This window comes from Hyperolius riggenbachi, chromosome 8 (genome assembly GCF_040937935.1).
Source record: "Hyperolius riggenbachi isolate aHypRig1 chromosome 8, aHypRig1.pri, whole genome shotgun sequence".
Taxonomy (NCBI): domain Eukaryota; kingdom Metazoa; phylum Chordata; class Amphibia; order Anura; family Hyperoliidae; genus Hyperolius; species Hyperolius riggenbachi.
The window spans coordinates 194,273,697-194,290,858 of record NC_090653.1 but is presented as its reverse complement, the minus strand read 5'-3'; the positions used below and the strand labels follow the sequence as shown (position 1 = coordinate 194,290,858).

The window sequence follows — 17,162 nt, the reverse complement described above, 5'->3', positions numbered from 1 at the left end:
TTAATTTCTGTGTTATTTTTTCAATCTACTGTGTATGCAAATGTATTAAAATTAGCTATTACTAATATGGTGTTAAAAGGACATGACAATCTTCAAGACATGCAGGAAAAGTGTATAGCATTCCCTAATGAAATTAAAATACTGTATTGGATTTATAAAAATACTTACAACTTTCTATTTCCAAGGTACAGTTCTGTTGATCCAGAGGGTACCTGCGTAGATCCATCATACATGCTGCAGTAGTTGTAATTCTGTGGATTAAAAAGAGAAATGTATGTGCTGTGTTTTTTCCAGGATAGGCGCATATAAGAGATACTCTATTTCTTTGTTTTTCATGAAATGGCAGGATGCGAAACAATTATTATTATTATTTATTGTATTTATAAAGTGCCTACACATTACACAGCCCTGGACAATAAATATATACAATGATACAAGGATGACAGACGTAACAAGGTTATACAACATAGCATAAAACTATACAAGGCAAACAGGGTACAAGGTACATGATCATGCGATTTTTGGGCTGGTTAGGTAGGTCCAGTAATGCAAGTATTAGGCCCGGTTCACATTGGCGGTCGCCGTCCGGAATCGCCGTGCCGGAGCCGGACCGCATGCGGAACGGACGGAACGGACGCACGGCACAGCAATGAAAGTTTATGCGTCCGTTCACATGCGTCCGTTCCGTCCGGACCGGAGCCGGACCGGATCCGGACTCCGGCGTAAGATCCAACATGCGCTATTTTTTGGTCCGGCTCCTCCGGCAGACGTATCCGGAGCGGAGCCGGACTGTTGCATCCGGCCAATACAAACCAATGAGAACCGGAGAGCGCACAACACACTGGCCGTAAAAAACGGACGCTCCACCCCACCTCCCATGCTTCCTCCATGCTACAGCGGCCATCCTGGACGGGGACACATGGGCCCAGCGCCCACAGAGTGGAGCAGCAGCAACCTCACGCTGGAGCTCCCCGGCAGCAACATGTCCGATACATCTCATAACAAGGAGGTGAGGCCCTACAATGACCCCAGAGCTTCTGCCGACCTCCCAGACCCCAGGTATTATTATACAGCTTGTTATCTCAAACGGATCCAGACCGCAACCGTGTTCATACCGCACGGAAAACGGATGCAAACGGACCGGATCCGGAACGGATCCGGATAGGAACCGTACGGATCAGGTCCGGTCCGGATCCAGTGCGGTCCGGACATCCGTTCCGGTTTTTTAAAAACCGCAAGTGTGAACTAAGGCTGTCATAGAAAAGGAGCACACGATCATGTAGACTATAGTAGGGAAGGGAGGACCCTGCCAAAGGCTTATAATCTAAACAATGTTCCCCCCAACTTTTAAACCATATAGATCAAAATCAAATCTAAGTTATTCAGATTTTCCAGCATGTTAATAAAGAGTTGTGTGTAATAATGAGATTTACAATACTCAAAAACACTGATTATTGCGCTTTTGCTGACCTCTGTTATCCATCTACATAATGTTCTGTTAAAAAAAAAGCATCCAAAGAAAATAACAATTTAAATAATCCATAGGGTTTCCCTGTTCCCCCACCTTCAGTGATCTGGCATTGGGATCCCCCAAGCCTCATCGACAAGGGCTTGTTAAAGAGTGCACAAGGCCGTGCTCCGGTCCATGAACTGCACACAATGGTCTGTATGAGGCTGTGGGAACCCTGTGGAAGATCATTCAGGAGACTTCCCCCCTACTGAGTGCAGTATCTGCTTTTCTCTCCTTTTAAAAGTAAAAGGTTTGCTTTTAGTGGCTTGATGGTGTAATGGTTAAAGAAAACCTGAACTGAAAATTAAAAGTCAAAATAAGCATACACAAGTCATACTTACCTCCCTTGTAGTCTACTCCTCAATCTCTTTCTCCTCTCCTGTTTGTTCACTGTGATCAAGGGATCAACAGCTTTCTGGTCAGCACACTGTTAAACTGTAACTTCGCCCACTTGAGCCATAGGGAAACATGGACATTACCTGGTACATCAGTTTTCCTCTCAGCTATAACTGACAGCAACTGATATTTTATTGACAGCAACTGATCTTTTATTGACAGCAACTGATATATTTCAGATCTGACAAAATATTGTCAGAACTGGAAAGGATTATTGTCAGAAGAAAATGGTGAGCTTCTGAAAGGAACTTATGGCAAGGTAACTATGTAATGTTCATTTGAAGTTACCTCGTGTTTATTTTAAATAATTTTACTCAGTACAGGTTCTCTTTAAGGGCTCTGCCTCTGACGCAGGAGACCAGGGTTTGAATCTTGGCTCTGCCTGTTCAGTAAGCTATTCAGTAGGAGACCTTAGGCAAGTTTCCCTAACACTGCTACTGCCTATAAAAAGCGCCCAAGTGGCTGCAGCTCTGGTGCTTTGAATCCGCCAGGAGAAAAGCGTGATATAAATGTTATTTGTCTTGTCTTGTTTTAAGATTAAAATAGCAGCTGTAATGCCTGGTGCACACCAGAGTTTTTCTGAGCGTTTTGAGTTTTTAAATCTGCTGGCAGGGCCGTGCCGACACAGAGGCTGGCGAGGCTCCAGCCTTGGGGCGATGGTCACTAACGTCATAGTGGGCGCAGGATCGGTTTTTACCTGCCTCCTGTCAGTGTGCTGTGGAGCGGATTATCTCTGTACTCCGTCTCACAGCTCTGAGTGCTGCGCCTGTTGTCATGGTGATGATGCCGGCACCGCCCACTCTCTCCAGCCAGCCAAGCTATGCAGATCTCACTGTGGCTGATGCTGGCTGGAGGAAGCGCCCGCACAAGTCCCGCCCTCTCCTCCTGATGCTGGCTAGTTAGTGTCTTCCTGTGTAAGTCCGATCCCCTTCTTTGATGTCCTTCTGAGCGTCTGCTGCTGGCACACAGCGTGAGTGAGGAGTCAGGACTCAACAGGCGCCCACAGCAATATTTAAAAATCACAGTAAGGTCAGTTCTACTAGGTGAGTCCTTCCCAGGGGTGCTGTCACTTGTGTCCCAATTCTAATGCAGCCCTGCTTTGTATTACGTCTAGATACAGACTGCCTGTGTGCAGTTCAGGAGTAAGTTCCTCCCTGTCAAAAGTGTTTTACAGTGAAAGGCAAGGGGGAGAAGAGCAGGGCCGGCCCTAGACTTTTTGCCGCCTGAGGGGGCGCTCTGGGGGGCCGCCGAGCTGGAGGGGTAGCTGGCAGGACGGGGGTATTGGGCCTAGCGGCGGGGAGGGGGGTCGGACCCCCCCTCCCTCGCCTGGGTCCCCCGATCTGCGCTCCCCTCCAGCCTTAAATCGAAGCAGCCGCTATTAGTAGGCACGGGCGGGGAGGACTCAGGACTCACCTCTTCCCAGCGTGCGCTCCACTGACGGCACTTCCTGCAGCGTTGCAGGAAGTGACGTCAGTGGAGCGCACGCTGGAACGAGTAAGAGGTGAGTCCTCCCAGCCCGTGCCTCTTACAAATAGCGGCTGCTTCGATTTAAGGCTGGAGGGGAGCGCAGATCGGGGGACCCAGGCGAGGGAGGGGGGGGTCCGACCCCCCTCCCCGCCGCTAGGCCCAATACCCCTGTCCTGCCAGCTACCCCTCCAGCTTGCCGGCCGGCTCCCCGCACCACGGACAGGCGGGTGCCACCCCTGGAAATTTGCCGCCTGAGGCAAAAGTTTCACCCCGCCTCATGAGCGGGCCGGGCCTGGAGAAGAGCAATAGGAGTAGAAGTCAGGCTAGCCCCACCTCCCCGTGTAGTAGAGCTAGCTTCAATTGAACACAGAAGAGAGCTAATGGTGCCGTGCCTTGTGTGCATCAGACCAGTGAAAGCAAGGTACAACGTGAGTGCATTCTTTTAGCCCACACTGTCTGCCATCCCTTGTTCCCTCTGCCTGTCCTTTCCTGCATTCTCCACTAGTGCCCAATTGCTGCTTGCTGTATCTCTCTATTCCCCACTAGTACCCTCAATGTGCCCTCACTTTCTCCTACCCTGCGCCCCACTCTACTGACCAGCACTCTTTCTTTCCCAGCAACCTCACTTTGCTCTACAACACTCTCTCTGCTCCACAACACCCTCACTCTGCTCCTTAACACTCATTCTGCTCCGCAGCACCCTAACCCTGATTCCAAACACTCTCATTCTGCTCCGCAGCACCCACAGTTTGCTCCCCAACACTCCCTCTGCTCCGCAGCACCTCCAGTCTTCTCCCCAGCACTCTCATTCTGCTCCACAGCACCCTCACTCTGCTCCTTAACACTCTCATTCTGCTCCCCAACGCTCTCATTCTGCTCCGCAGCACCCTCACTCTGCTTCCAAACACTCATTCTGCTCCGCAGCACCCTCACTCTGACTCCAAACACTCTCATTCTGCTCTGCAGCACCCTCAGTCTGCTCCCCAACACTCTCATTCTGCTCCACAGCACCCCCAGTCTGCTCCCCAGCATTCTCATTCTGCTCCACAGCACCCTCACTCTGCTCCTTAACACTCTCATTCTGCTCCGCAGCACCCTCACTCTGCTTCCAAACATTCATTCTGCTCCGCAGCACCCTCAGTCTGCTCCCCAACACTCTCATTCTGCTCCACAGCACCCCCAGTCTGCTCCCCAGCATTCTCATTCTGCTCCACAGCACCCTCACTCTGCTCCTTAACACTCTCATTCTGCTCAGCAGCACCCTCACTCTGCTCCTCAACACTCATTCTGCTCAGCAGCACCCTCACTCTGCTCCCAACACTCATTCTGCTCAGCAGCACCCTCACTCTGCTCCTTAACACTCATTCTGCTCAGCAACACCCTCACTCTGCTCCCAACACTTTCATTCTGCTCAGCAGCAAGGATAATGCCTAAAGCTGAGCATTGTCTGCTTTACTGGGATGCTGTATAACCATAGTTACATAGTTACATAGTTATTTTGGTTGAAAAAAGACATACGTCCATCGAGTTCAACCAGTATAAAGTACAACACCAGCCTGCTCCCTCACATATCCCTGTTGATCCAGAGGAAGGCGAAAAAACCCTTACAAGGCATGGTCCAATTAGCCCCTAAAGGGAAAAATTCCTTCCCGACTCCAGATGGCAATCAGATAAAATCCCTGGATCAACATCATTAGGCATTACCTAGTAATTGTAGCCATGGATGTCTTTCAACGCAAGGAAAGCATCTAAGCCCCCTTTAAATGCAGGTATAGAGTTTGCCATAACGACTTCCTGTGGCAATGCATTCCACATCTTAATCACTCTTACTGTAAAGAACCCTTTCCTAAATAAATGGCTAAAACGTTTTTCCTCCATGCGCAGATCATGTCCTCTAGTCCTTTGAGAAGGCCTAGGGACAAAAAGCTCATCCGCCAAGCTATTATATTGCCCTCTGATGTATTTATACATGTTAATTAGATCCCCTCTAAGGCGTCTTTTCTCTAGACTAAATAAACCCAGTTTATCTAACCTTTCTTGATAAGTGATACCTTCCATCCCACGTATCAATTTTGTTGCTCGTCTCTGCACCTGCTCTAAAACTGCAATATCTTTTTTGTAATGTGGTGCCCAGAACTGAATTCCATATTCCAGATGTGGCCTTGCTAGAGAGTTAAACAGGGGCAATATTATGCTAGCATCTCGAGTTTTTATTTCCCTTTTAATGCATCCCAAAATTTTGTTCGCATTAGCTACAGCGGCTTGGCATTGAGTACGATTATTTAACTTGTTGTCAATGAGTACTCCTAAGTCCTTCTCCAAGTTTGATGTCCCCAACTGTATCCCATTTATTTTGTGTGGTGCTAGACCATTAGTACGTCCAAAATGTATGACTTTACATTTGTCAACATTGAATTTCATCTGCCATGTATGTGCCCATATAGCCATCCTATCCAGATCCTGTTGCAATATGACACACACTTCCTGAGAGTTGATGATTCTGCACAATTTTGTATCATCTGCAAAAATAGCAACATTGCTTACTACTGCATCTACTAGGTCATTAATAAATAAATTGAAGAGCACTGGACCCAGAACAGACCCCTGTGGGACCCCCACTGCTAACAGTCTCCCATTTTGAGTACGATCCATTGACCACAACTCTTTGTTTTCTGTCCATTAGCCAGTTCCCTATCCATGAACACAGACTCTTCCCCAGTCCTTGCATCCTCAACTTTTGCACCAGACTTTTGTGGGGAACAGTGTCGAAGGCCTTTGCAAAGTCCAAGTATATCACATCTACAGCATTCCCAATATCCATATTAGCATTCACTACCTCATAAAAGCTGAGCATGTTAGTCAAACAGGACCTGTCTTTAGTAAACCCATGTTGATGCTGAGAAATAAGATTATTTTCTACTATGAAGTCATGCATAGTATCTATTAGTAACCCCTCAAATAGTTTGCATACAACTGATGTTAAGCTTACAGGTCTATAATTTCCTGGATCTGATTTTTTGCCCTTCTTTAACCTTCCTGGCGGTAAGCCCGAGCTGAGCTCGGGGTAAGCCGCCGGAAGGCACTGCTCAGGCCCCGCTGGGCCGATTTGCATAATTTTTTTTTTGCTGCACGCAGCTAGCACTTTGCTAGCTGCGTGCAGTGCCCGATCGCCGCCGCTACCCGCCGATTCGCCGCTATCCGTCGCGCCGCAGCCGCCCCCCCCCCCAGACCCCGTGCGCTGCCTGGCCAATCAGTGCCAGGCAGCTCTATGGGGTGGATCGGAATCCCCTTTGACGTCACGACGTCGATGACGTCGGTGACGTCATCCCGCCCCGTCGCCATGGCGACGGGGGAAGCCCTCCGGGAGATCCCGTTCTTTGAACGGGATCTCCGGATCTCCGATCGCCGGCGGCGATCGGAGGGGCTGGGGGGATGCCGCTGAGCAGCGGCTATCATGTAGCGAGACTTTGTCTCGCTACATGAAAAAAAAAAAAAAAAATTTAAAAAAAAAGATTTGCTGCCCCCTGGCGATTTTTTTGCAAACCGCCAGGAGGGTTAATAATGGGAAAACGTGGGCTGTACACCAATCCAAGACAGTCACAAAAGATAAGATAAAGGGGTTTATCTATAACTGAACTTAATTCCCTTAGGACCCGAGGATGCATGCAATCCGGGCCAGGTGCCTTGTCTATTTTTAATTTATTTAGTCTTGCCTTCACTTCTTCCTGCGTTAAGTATTTAATTTTACAGTTAGAAGATTGAGACTCTTCCGCTTCTGTAGTTTGCAACAGTGTTGTTTCTTTTGTGAAGACAGAAGCAAAGAAAGCATTTAATAAGTCTGCCTTACCTTGGTCATCCACCATTGAGTTCCCACCCTCATCCTTTAGGAGTCCTATACAGTCAACCTTTCTTTTTTTAGAGTTAATGTACTTGTAAAACTTTTTTGGGTTAGATTTGATATCCTTAGCTATTTGTTTTTCAGCTTCAATCTTTGCCTGCCTAAATTTCTTTTTTACAATTTTTATTGCACTCCTTATAATTGCTTAGTGCAGCCTCGGTCCCCTCCTGTTTTAAGACCTTATAGGCATTCTTTTTCCTCTTCATTTTATCTTTAACCTTTCTATTCATCCATAGAGGCCTTTTTTTTATTCCTAGATATTTTGTTTCCATATGGGATATACATACTACAATATGGATTGAGTATAAGTTTAAAAGCTTGCCATTTCCCTTCAGTGTCTTCCCCTTGTAGTACATTATCCCAGTTCACCAAACTTAGTGCCTGCCTAATTTGATTGAACTTTGCTTTTCTAAAATTCATAGTTTTAGTGGTCCCGCTGCCCCGTGGTAGTGTTGGGCGAACACCTGGATGTTCGGGTTCGCGAACGTTCGCCGAACATGGCCGTGATGTTCGGGTGTTCGCGCCGAACTCCGAACATAATCGAAGTCAATGGGGACCTGAACTTTCATGCTTTGTTAAGCCTCCTTACATGCTACATACCCCAAATTTACAGGGTATGTGCACCTTGGGAGTGGGTACAAGAGGAAAAAAAATTAGCAAAAAGAGCTTATAGTTTTTGAGAAAATCGATTTTAAAGTTTCAAAGGGAAAACTGTCTTTTAAATGCGGGAAATGTCTGTTTTCTTTGCACAGGTAGCATGCATTTTGCCGCCATGCAGTCATAAATGTAATAAAGATAAGAGGTTCCATAAACAGGGACCGGCAACGCTAACCCAGCAGCAGCACACGTGATGGAACAGGAGGAGGCGCAGGAGGAGAAGGCAACGCTTTCAGACACAACAACCCAGGCCTTGCATGAGGACAAGAAGCGTGCGGATAGCATGCATTTTGCCGCCATGCAGTCATAAATGTAATAAAGATAAGAGGTTCCATAAACAGGGACCGGCAACGCTAACCCAGCAGCAGCACACGTGATGGAACAGGAGGAGGCGCAGGAGGAGAAGGCCACGCTTTCAGACACAACAACCCAGGCCTTGCATGAGGACAAGAAGCGTGCAAATAGCATGCATTTTGCCGCCATGCAGTCATAAATGTAATAAAGATAAGAGGTTCCATAAACAGGGACCGGCAACGCTAACCCAGCAGCAGCACACGTGATGGAACAGGAGGAGGCACAGGAGGAGAAGGCCATGCTTTCAGACACAACAACCCAGGCCTTGCATGAGGACAAGAAGCATGCGGATAGCATGCATTTTGCCGCCATGCAGTCATAAATGTAATAAAGATAAGAGGTTCCATAAACAGGGACCGGCAACGCTAACCCAGCAGCAGCACACGTGATGGAACAGGAGGAAGCGCAGGAGGAGAAGGCCACGCTTTGAGACACAACAACCCAGGCCTTGCATAAGGCAAGAAGCGTGCGGATAGCATGCATTTTGCCGCCATGCAGTCATAAATGTAATAAAGATAAGAGGTTCCATAAACAGGGACCGGCAACGCTAACCCAGCAGCAGCACACGTGATGGAACAGGAGGAGGCGCAGGAGGAGAAGGCCACGCTTTCAGACACAACAACCCAGGCCTTGCATGAGGACAAGAAGCGTGCGGATAGCGTGCATTTTGCCGCCATGCAGTCATAAATGTAATAAAGATAAGAGGTTCCATAAACAGGGACCGGCAACGCTAACCCAGCAGCAGCACACGTGATGGAACAGGAGGAGGCGCAGGAGGAGAAGGCCACGCTTTCAGACACAACAACCCAGGTCTTGCATGAGGACAAGAAGCGTGCGGATAGCATGCTTTTTACCGCCATGCAGTCATAGATGTAATAAAGATAAGAGGTTCCATAAACAGGGACCGGCAACGCTAACCCAGTAGCAGCACACATGATGGAACAGGAGGAGGCACAGGAGGAGAAGGCCACGCTTTCAGACACAACAACCCAGGCCTTGCATGAGGACAAGAAGCGTGCGGATAGCATGCTTTTTGCCGCCATGCAATCATAAATGTAATACAGATAAGAGGTTCAATAAACAGGGACCGGAAACGCTAACCCATCACAGATGGTCATTGTTCATGTTACTTGGTTGGGGTCCAGGAGTGTTGCATAGTCGTTTCCAATCCAGGATTGATTCATCTTAATTTGAGTCAGACGGTCTGCATTTTCTGTGGAGAGGCGGATACGCCGATCTGTGACGATGCCTCCGGCAGCACTGAAACAGCGTTCCGACATACCGCTGGCTGCCGAGCAAGCCAGCACCTCTATTGCGTACATTGCCAGTTCGTGCCAGGTGTCTAGCTTCGATACCCAATAGTTGAAGGGTGCAGATGGATTGTTCAACACAGCTACGCCATCTGACATGTAGTCCTTGACCATCTTCTCCAGGCGATCGGTGTTGGAGGTGGATCTGCACGCTTGCTGTTCTGTGGGCTGCTGCATGGGTGTCAGAAAATGTTCCCACTCCAAGGACACTGCCGATACCATTCCCTTTTGGGCACTAGCTGCGGCTTGTGTTGTTTGCTGTCCTCCTGGTCGTCCTGGGTTTGCGGAAGTCAGTCTGTCGGCGTACAACTGGCTAGAGGAGGGGGAGGATGTCAATCTCCTCTCTAAAGTCTCCACAAGGGCCTGCTGGTATTCTTCCATTTTGACCTGTCTGACTCTTTCTTCAAGCAGTTTTGGAACATTGTGTTTGTACCGTGGATCCAGAAGGGTATAAACCCAGTAATTGGTGTTGTCCAGAATGCGCAAAATGCGTGGGTCGCGTTCAATGCAGTCTAGCATGAATTGAGCCATGTGTGCCAGAGTCCTGCCAGAATCCTCATCATCCTCTTGTGAGCGTTGTGATAGTTGTGATGCATCATAGTCGTCACCTTCTTCCTGGTCTGCTTCTGCTGACCATTCGCGCTGAATTGTGGAAGTCCAACGTGCACCGCTCTGGCCCTCGTCAGTGGTGGCATGAAATTCCTGCTCCAACTCCAGCTGTTCCTCCTCCTCTTCTTCGTCATAGCTGCTGGGGCCAGCATTTCCTGAGGCGGATGGCCTGATGTTGGTACCATCACGCTGATCGTTTTCTCCTTCAGATTCCCCCAGTTGCATCATGACAGCTGTTTCCTTGATTTTCAACATTGACTTCTTCAGTAAACACAGCAGTGGTATGGTAATGCTGACTGAAGAGTTGTCACTGCTCACAAGCAACGTGGATTGCTCAAAATTTTGGAGGACTTGGCAGAGGTCCAACATGTTGGCCCAATCGGATCCACAGAAGCTTGGCAGCTGTCCAGATGCGCCTCGGTACTGCGCCGTCATGTACTGGACCACTGCACTCTTCTGCTCGCAAAAGCGGGCTAGCATGTGCAGCGTAGAATTCCAGCGCGTAGGGACATCACACAGCAAGCGATGATGGGGGAGATTGAAGCGCTCCTGCATCTTGGCGAGTGCCCCCGAAGCAGTACTGGAATTTCTACAATTTTTGGCCACTCGTCGCACCTTCAACAGAAGATCGGCCACGCCTGGGTATGTCCTCAGGAACCGCTGAACTACTAGGTTCATCACGTGCGCCAGGCAAGGGATGTGTGTCAGCTTAGCCAACCTTAAAGCGCGAATGAGATTACTCCTATTATCACACACAACCATGCCCGGTTTCAGGTCCAGCGGTGCCAGCCACAAATCCGTCTGTTCCTTTATTCCCCTCCAAATTTCCTCCCCTGTGTGCTGCTTATCCCCAAGGCAGATCAGCTTCAGCAACGCTTGCTGACGCATGCCAACAGCTGTGCTGCACTGCTTCCACGATCCTACTGCTGCTGGGTTAGCGTTTCCGGATGAGGTACAGCTTTGAGATGCGTTGGAGGAGAAGGAGTCAGAGAGGTAGGTGCTGCTGTTGTTATCCAGTGGGAGGGACGGCGGTGCAGCTGTATGCGGCGTGGGCAACACCCGCGCCGTAGCAGGTGAGGAATCGCTGCCAGGCTCCACAAGGTTCACCCAGTGCGCGGCAAGGGAGATGTATCGACCCTGGCCGAACGCACTCGTCCAGGTGTCAGTGGTGAGGTGAACCTTGCAGGCAACGGCATTCTTCAAGCTTCGGGTTATTTTGCTGACCACGTGCTCATGCAACTCAGGCACTGCAGAGCGTGCAAAGTGGTAGCGGCTGGGAACCACGTAACGTGAGATGGCCACTGACATCATGCCCTTGAAGCTGTTTGTCTCCACCACTCAATATGGCAGCATTTCGCAGGCCAGAAGCTTGGCTATGCTGGCTGTTAGTGCCACGGCCCGGGGGTCATTTGCTCGCAATTTCCTCTTGCGCTCAAGCATCTCCGAGACAGACAACTGAACCGTAGGGCTGCACACTGAACGGCTGTTGGTTGTTGTGTTTGATGACTGGGAGACCTCAAGAGCACTATTCCGGAAAGTGACAGTGTCAGCGTCGTCTGATGTTTGTGAATCTTGTTGTGAACCACGCAATGGCTGGGCTACTGCTGCTGCTGAGGAGGGTCTGGTGGTGAGTCTGGTGACCCCAAGGGAGGCAGTGTTGCTGGTACCCTGTCCTGGCGGCCACAGAGTGGGATGTTTGGATACCATGTGGCGGGTCATGCTGGTGGTGGAGAGGTTGTTAATATGTTTCCCCCTGCTCAGGTGGGTCTTGCACACCTTGCAAATCACCATGGTACCATCCTCACTGCAGTCTTCAAAGAAAGGTTAGACTTTGGAGCACCTGCCTTGCTGGCGATTTCTGTTTGCGCCTCTTTTGCGTCTCACTTGAACTTCCACGCTTGTGGTGCCTGAAATTTCGCGCTGCCTACCTTGTGGCACAAGGCGAACTCGTGCAGCAGTGGGTTCTTCAACAGACTCATCTGTGCTGCTACGACGGCGATGTTCTCCTTCACATACAAAATCTGGGTCTCTGTCAACATTGTCGATACCCTCCTCCTCTTCCATCTCCTCAAACTCGTCATATGTCATTGTGGGCCGCCGCCGTGGAGTAGAGCTCCCCACAACAACCTCTGCGCAGCACACTCCAACGTCGTCTTCAAGATCTTCTCGGCCGACCTCCTGCAATTGAAACCCCTCCTGCCCAACTTGCTCTGGGATTTGGGTTTCAAAGTCCTCCTCGGACTCGCCTTGCATTTCAGTGCGCGGTGCATTTCCCACAGTCAATGGTTGTGAATCCGGGCACAAAATTTCTGGCTGTTCCATTGACCTTTGAAAGGTGGAAGTTTGTTGGGCTGGGAATAGCTCCTGCGAATACCCCATTGTGTCCTGAGGAAATTCTTCGGACTGGTTATTTGGCAGTTGTGTGCGTGGTGTCGCTGCCGGTTGTGTCAGCTTTGTGCCCACTGGCTCCTTGTAACTGGCTGAGGACTCGGACCTCGTGCGTGATGTGCTGGTGCTGCTTAACCCACTGCTGGACGCTTGAGAGGTCATCCACTTAATTAACTGGTCCTGTTCTTTTGGATTTGTGAGGGTTGATTTCCTGGACAACATGGGCGGTATTGAGTGGGTTTTCTTCGGTGCTCCACTGTGGCCTGTACGTGAACCGTCAGGGGAAACACCTCTTCCCTTGCCCCTCCCTCTTTCACAGGATTTCTTCTTCATTTCACTTATCCTTAAAGTACACGCTGACTGGCAGCAGTACAGTGGCAGTACAGAAATGCTATACAGTGGCGGATGAGCGGTGTACTACTATTCCCAGCAGCGACACAGAGCACAATGCTATACAGTGGTGGGTGAGCGGTGTACTACTATTCCCAGCAGTGACACAGAGCACAATGCTATACAGTGGTGGGTGAGCGGTGTACTACTATTCCCAGCAGCGACACAGAGCACAATGCTATACAGTGGTGGGTGAGCGGTGTACTACTGTTCCCAGCAGAGACACAGAGTGGCAGTAAACACAATGCTATACAGTGTGGCTGAGCGGTGTACTACTGTTCCCAGCAGAGACACAGAGTGGCAGTAAACACAATGCTATATAGTGTGGCTGAGCGGTGTACTACTGTTCCCAGCAGCGACACAGAGCACAATGCTATACAGTGGTGGGTGAGCGGTGTACTACTGTTCCCAGCAGAGACACAGAGTGGCAATAAACACAATGCTATATAGTGTGGGTGAGCGGTGTACTACTATTCCCAGCAGCGACACAGAGCACAATGCTATACAGGGTGAGCGGTGTACTACTGTTCCCAGCAGACACACAGAGTGGCAGTAAACACAATGCTATATAGTGTGGGTGAGCGGTGTACTACTATTCCCAGCAGCGACACAGAGCACAATGCTATACAGGGTGAGCGGTGTACTACTGTTCCCAGCAGACACACAGAGTGGCAGTAAACACAATGCTATATAGTGTGGGTGAGCAGTGTACTACTATTCCCAGCAGCGACACAGAGCACAATGCTATATAGGGTGAGCGGTGTACTACTGTTCCCAGCAGACACACAGAGTGGCAGTAAACACAATGCTATATAGTGTGGGTGAGCGGTGTACTACTATTCCCAGCAGCGACACAGAGCACAATGCTATACAGGGTGAGCGGTGTACTACTGTTCCCAGCAGACACACAGAGTGGCAGTAAACACAATGCTATATAGTGTGGCTGAGCGGTGTACTACTGTTCCCAGCAGCGACACAGAGCACAATGCTATACAGTGGTGGGTGAGCGGTGTACTACTGTTCCCAGCAGAGACACAGAGTGGCAGTAAACACAATGCTATATAGTGTGGCTGAGCGGTGTACTACTGTTCCCAGCAGCGACACAGAGCACAATGCTATATAGTGGTGGGTGAGCGGTGTACTACTGCTCCCAGCAGAGACACAGAGTGGCAGTAAACACAATGCTATATAGTGTGGGTGAGCGGTGTACTACTATTCCCAGCAGCGACACAGAGCACAATGCTATACAGGGTGAGCGGTGTACTACTGTTCCCAGCAGACACACAGAGTGGCAGTAAACACAATGCTATATAGTGTGGGTGAGCGGTGTACTACTATTCCTAGCAGCGACACAGAGCACAATGCTATACAGGGTGAGCGGTGTACTACTGTTCCCAGCAGACACACAGAGTGGCAGTAAACACAATGCTATATAGTGTGGGTGAGCGGTGTACTACTATTCCCAGCAGCGACACAGAGCACAATGCTATACAGGGTGAGCGGTGTACTACTGTTCCCAGCAGACACACAGAGTGGCAGTAAACACAATGCTATATAGTGTGGGTGAGCGGTGTACTACTATTCCCAGCAGCGACACAATGACTGGGGGACCCTGGCTAGCCTGGATGGAGAGAGAACTACCCTGCCTGCCTACCCAAAGCTAAACCCTTAGACAAATGGCGGAGAAATGACGTGGATCGGGTATTTATTTACCCGAACCACGTGACCCGTTCGGCCAATCAGAGCGCGTTCGGGTCTGAACCACGTGACACGTTTGGCCAATCACAGCGCTAGCCTAACGTTCGGGTAACGTTCGGCCATGCGCTCTTAGTTCGGCCATGCGGCCGAACAGTTTGGTCGAACACCATCAGGTGTTCGGCCGAACTTGAACATCACCCGAACAGGGTGATGTTCTGCAGAACCCGAACAGTGGCGAACACTGTTCGCCCAACACTACCCCGTGGCGTATCAGTCACCAGATCAAACGTTATCATGTTGTGATCACTATTTCCCAAATGTTCTTGAACCTGCACATTTGATACATTATCTGGTCTATTAGAAATGATCAGATCCAGTAACGCATTCCCCCTAGTTGGTTCAGTTACCATTTGAGTCAAGTAATTGTCCTGTAGTGCTGCCAGAAATCTGCTGCTTTTACCAGAATGGGTAGCCTCAATACTCCAGTCAATGTCTGGAAAGTTGACGTCGCCCATAATTATGACCTCATTTTTACTTGCAGCTTTTTCAATCTGCTGTAGTAATCGCAGTTCTGCAGCTTCATTAATAAGAGGTGGCCTGTAGCATACCCCAATAAGCAATTGGCAACTTTTATTTCCACCATGAACATTTACCCAAACGGACTCCACATCTTCGCAATCTTCCTCCATCTCATCGTTGAGGACAGCTGTAAGAGAATTCTTAACAAAGAGACAAACCCCTCCACCTTTTTTCCCTGTTCTATCCTTCCTAAACACATTGTATCCTTTTAAATTAGCTATCCAGTCATGGCTTTCATCCATCCATGCAGGGACAGACCAAGACCAAGTTGCGCCTGGGGCAAGGTCAGGTTTTGGCGCCTAAAGGTCAGGTTTTGGCGCCTAAACTGCTATTCATTTTGCTGCCTTTTTAAGAATTCAACAAACTGCCTGGGGCAAGATACCCGCCTGCCCCCCCCCCCCCCCTAGATCCGTCCCTGCATCCATGTCTCGGTTATTCCCACAATGTCATAGCCTTTGTCATTCAGAATTAACTCTAGTTCGTCTATTTTATTTGCAAGGCTCCGAGCATTGGTTACCATGCACTTTATATTTTTACCACCACATTTACCAATTTTGTTTACATGAAATGGGCTACTTGAATTTTTACCAACCTCCTTAATCTTTACACTGTCCCCACCCCCCTTTCCACCCTCCATAATGATAGGTTCCCACTGTCTTTTTACCTCATCTTGTCTACGTATTGAGACTTTATCCTTCCGCCTCCACCCAGATCCTAGTTTAAAATCTCCTCCATCCATTTAGCCATCTTCTCCCCCAATGCAGCTGCACCCTCCCCATTAAGGTGCAGCCCATCCCTGCTGTAGAACCTGTAGCCGACTGCAAAGTCTGCCCAGTTCTCCAGGAACCCAAACCCTTCCTTCCTACACCAATTTCTCAGCCACTTACTTAACTCCCTAAGCTCCCTCTGTCTCAGATGTAGCACGTGGCACTGGCAGTATTTCAGAAAACACCACCTTGGAGGTCCTAGCTTTAAGTTTATCTCCAAGTACCTGAAAATCATTGTTGAGGACCTTCCATCTCCCACTAACTTTGTCATTGGTGCCAATGTGTACCATGACAGCCGGGTCTTCCCCAGCTCCACCCAGTAATCTGTCAATTCTTTCCGCTACATGCCGAACCCGAGCACCCGGGAGGCAACAGACTGTACGGCATTCACGGTTTCTTTGACAGATTACCCTATCTGTGCGCCTAATAATTGAATCCCCTACCACCAGTACCTGTCTAGCCTTAGCTGCACTCCTATTCCCTTTCTCATTACAGCAGTCTGCCCCTTGGTTGCTAAGGAGCACATCCTGCTGCAGCATTGCTACTCCTGAATCATCCTCCCCAATATTACGCAAACAAGCATACTTATTAGTGAGGGACAACTCGGGACTAGCCTCCCTGCCACTTTTTCCCCTACCCCTTCTAACTGTGACCAAACTAGCGGCTGCTTCTGCTTCTTGGTCCGGCTGTACTCCACCCTCCTCATCTTCAACGGTTATATCCAGTGATCGTGAGATCCAAGCTCTTCTCCATGTTGTGTATGCGTCTCAGTGTTGCGAGATGCTTATTTAGCTCTGCGACTTCCGCCTCTTACTGAGCAACACGCACACACCCAGGGCAACAGTAAACACCCTCAATCCGCTGATCAAGGCATGCCGATTTCCAGTTGGTGCAGGGTCAGCCACTGATCCACCTGTTTGTACAGAGCAGCCAGGAGAGCTGCTCCAGTGTGACTTTCAGCTTTGAGGCAAGCAGAGGCGTATCTAGAGGGGTGCAGGCATGGCTCGTGCCATGGGCGCCACAGTACCATGGGCACCATGCTTGCCCCTGTGCTGCTCCCCAATGCCTGCCCTTGTGCTGCGCTGCCATGCCTGCCCTATGCCTCCCCATCACTCAGAACTCAGATCAGAATGTTACAG

The 17,162-nt window shown here is 49.4% G+C and overlaps 1 protein-coding gene across 4 annotated transcripts in view; it reads right to left on the bottom strand.

The window, feature by feature from the left end:
• LOC137527529 (gamma-aminobutyric acid receptor subunit beta-4) overlaps positions 1-17,162 on the bottom strand; it is a 608,888-nt gene that overhangs the window by 207,689 nt on the left and 384,037 nt on the right. For all 4 annotated transcript variants that reach the window (XM_068248067.1, XM_068248065.1, XM_068248069.1 and 1 more), the window contains exon 5: positions 169-251. In XM_068248067.1, coding sequence (XP_068104168.1) covers positions 169-251 — 83 coding nt within the window. The remainder of the gene's footprint in view (positions 1-168; positions 252-17,162) is intronic.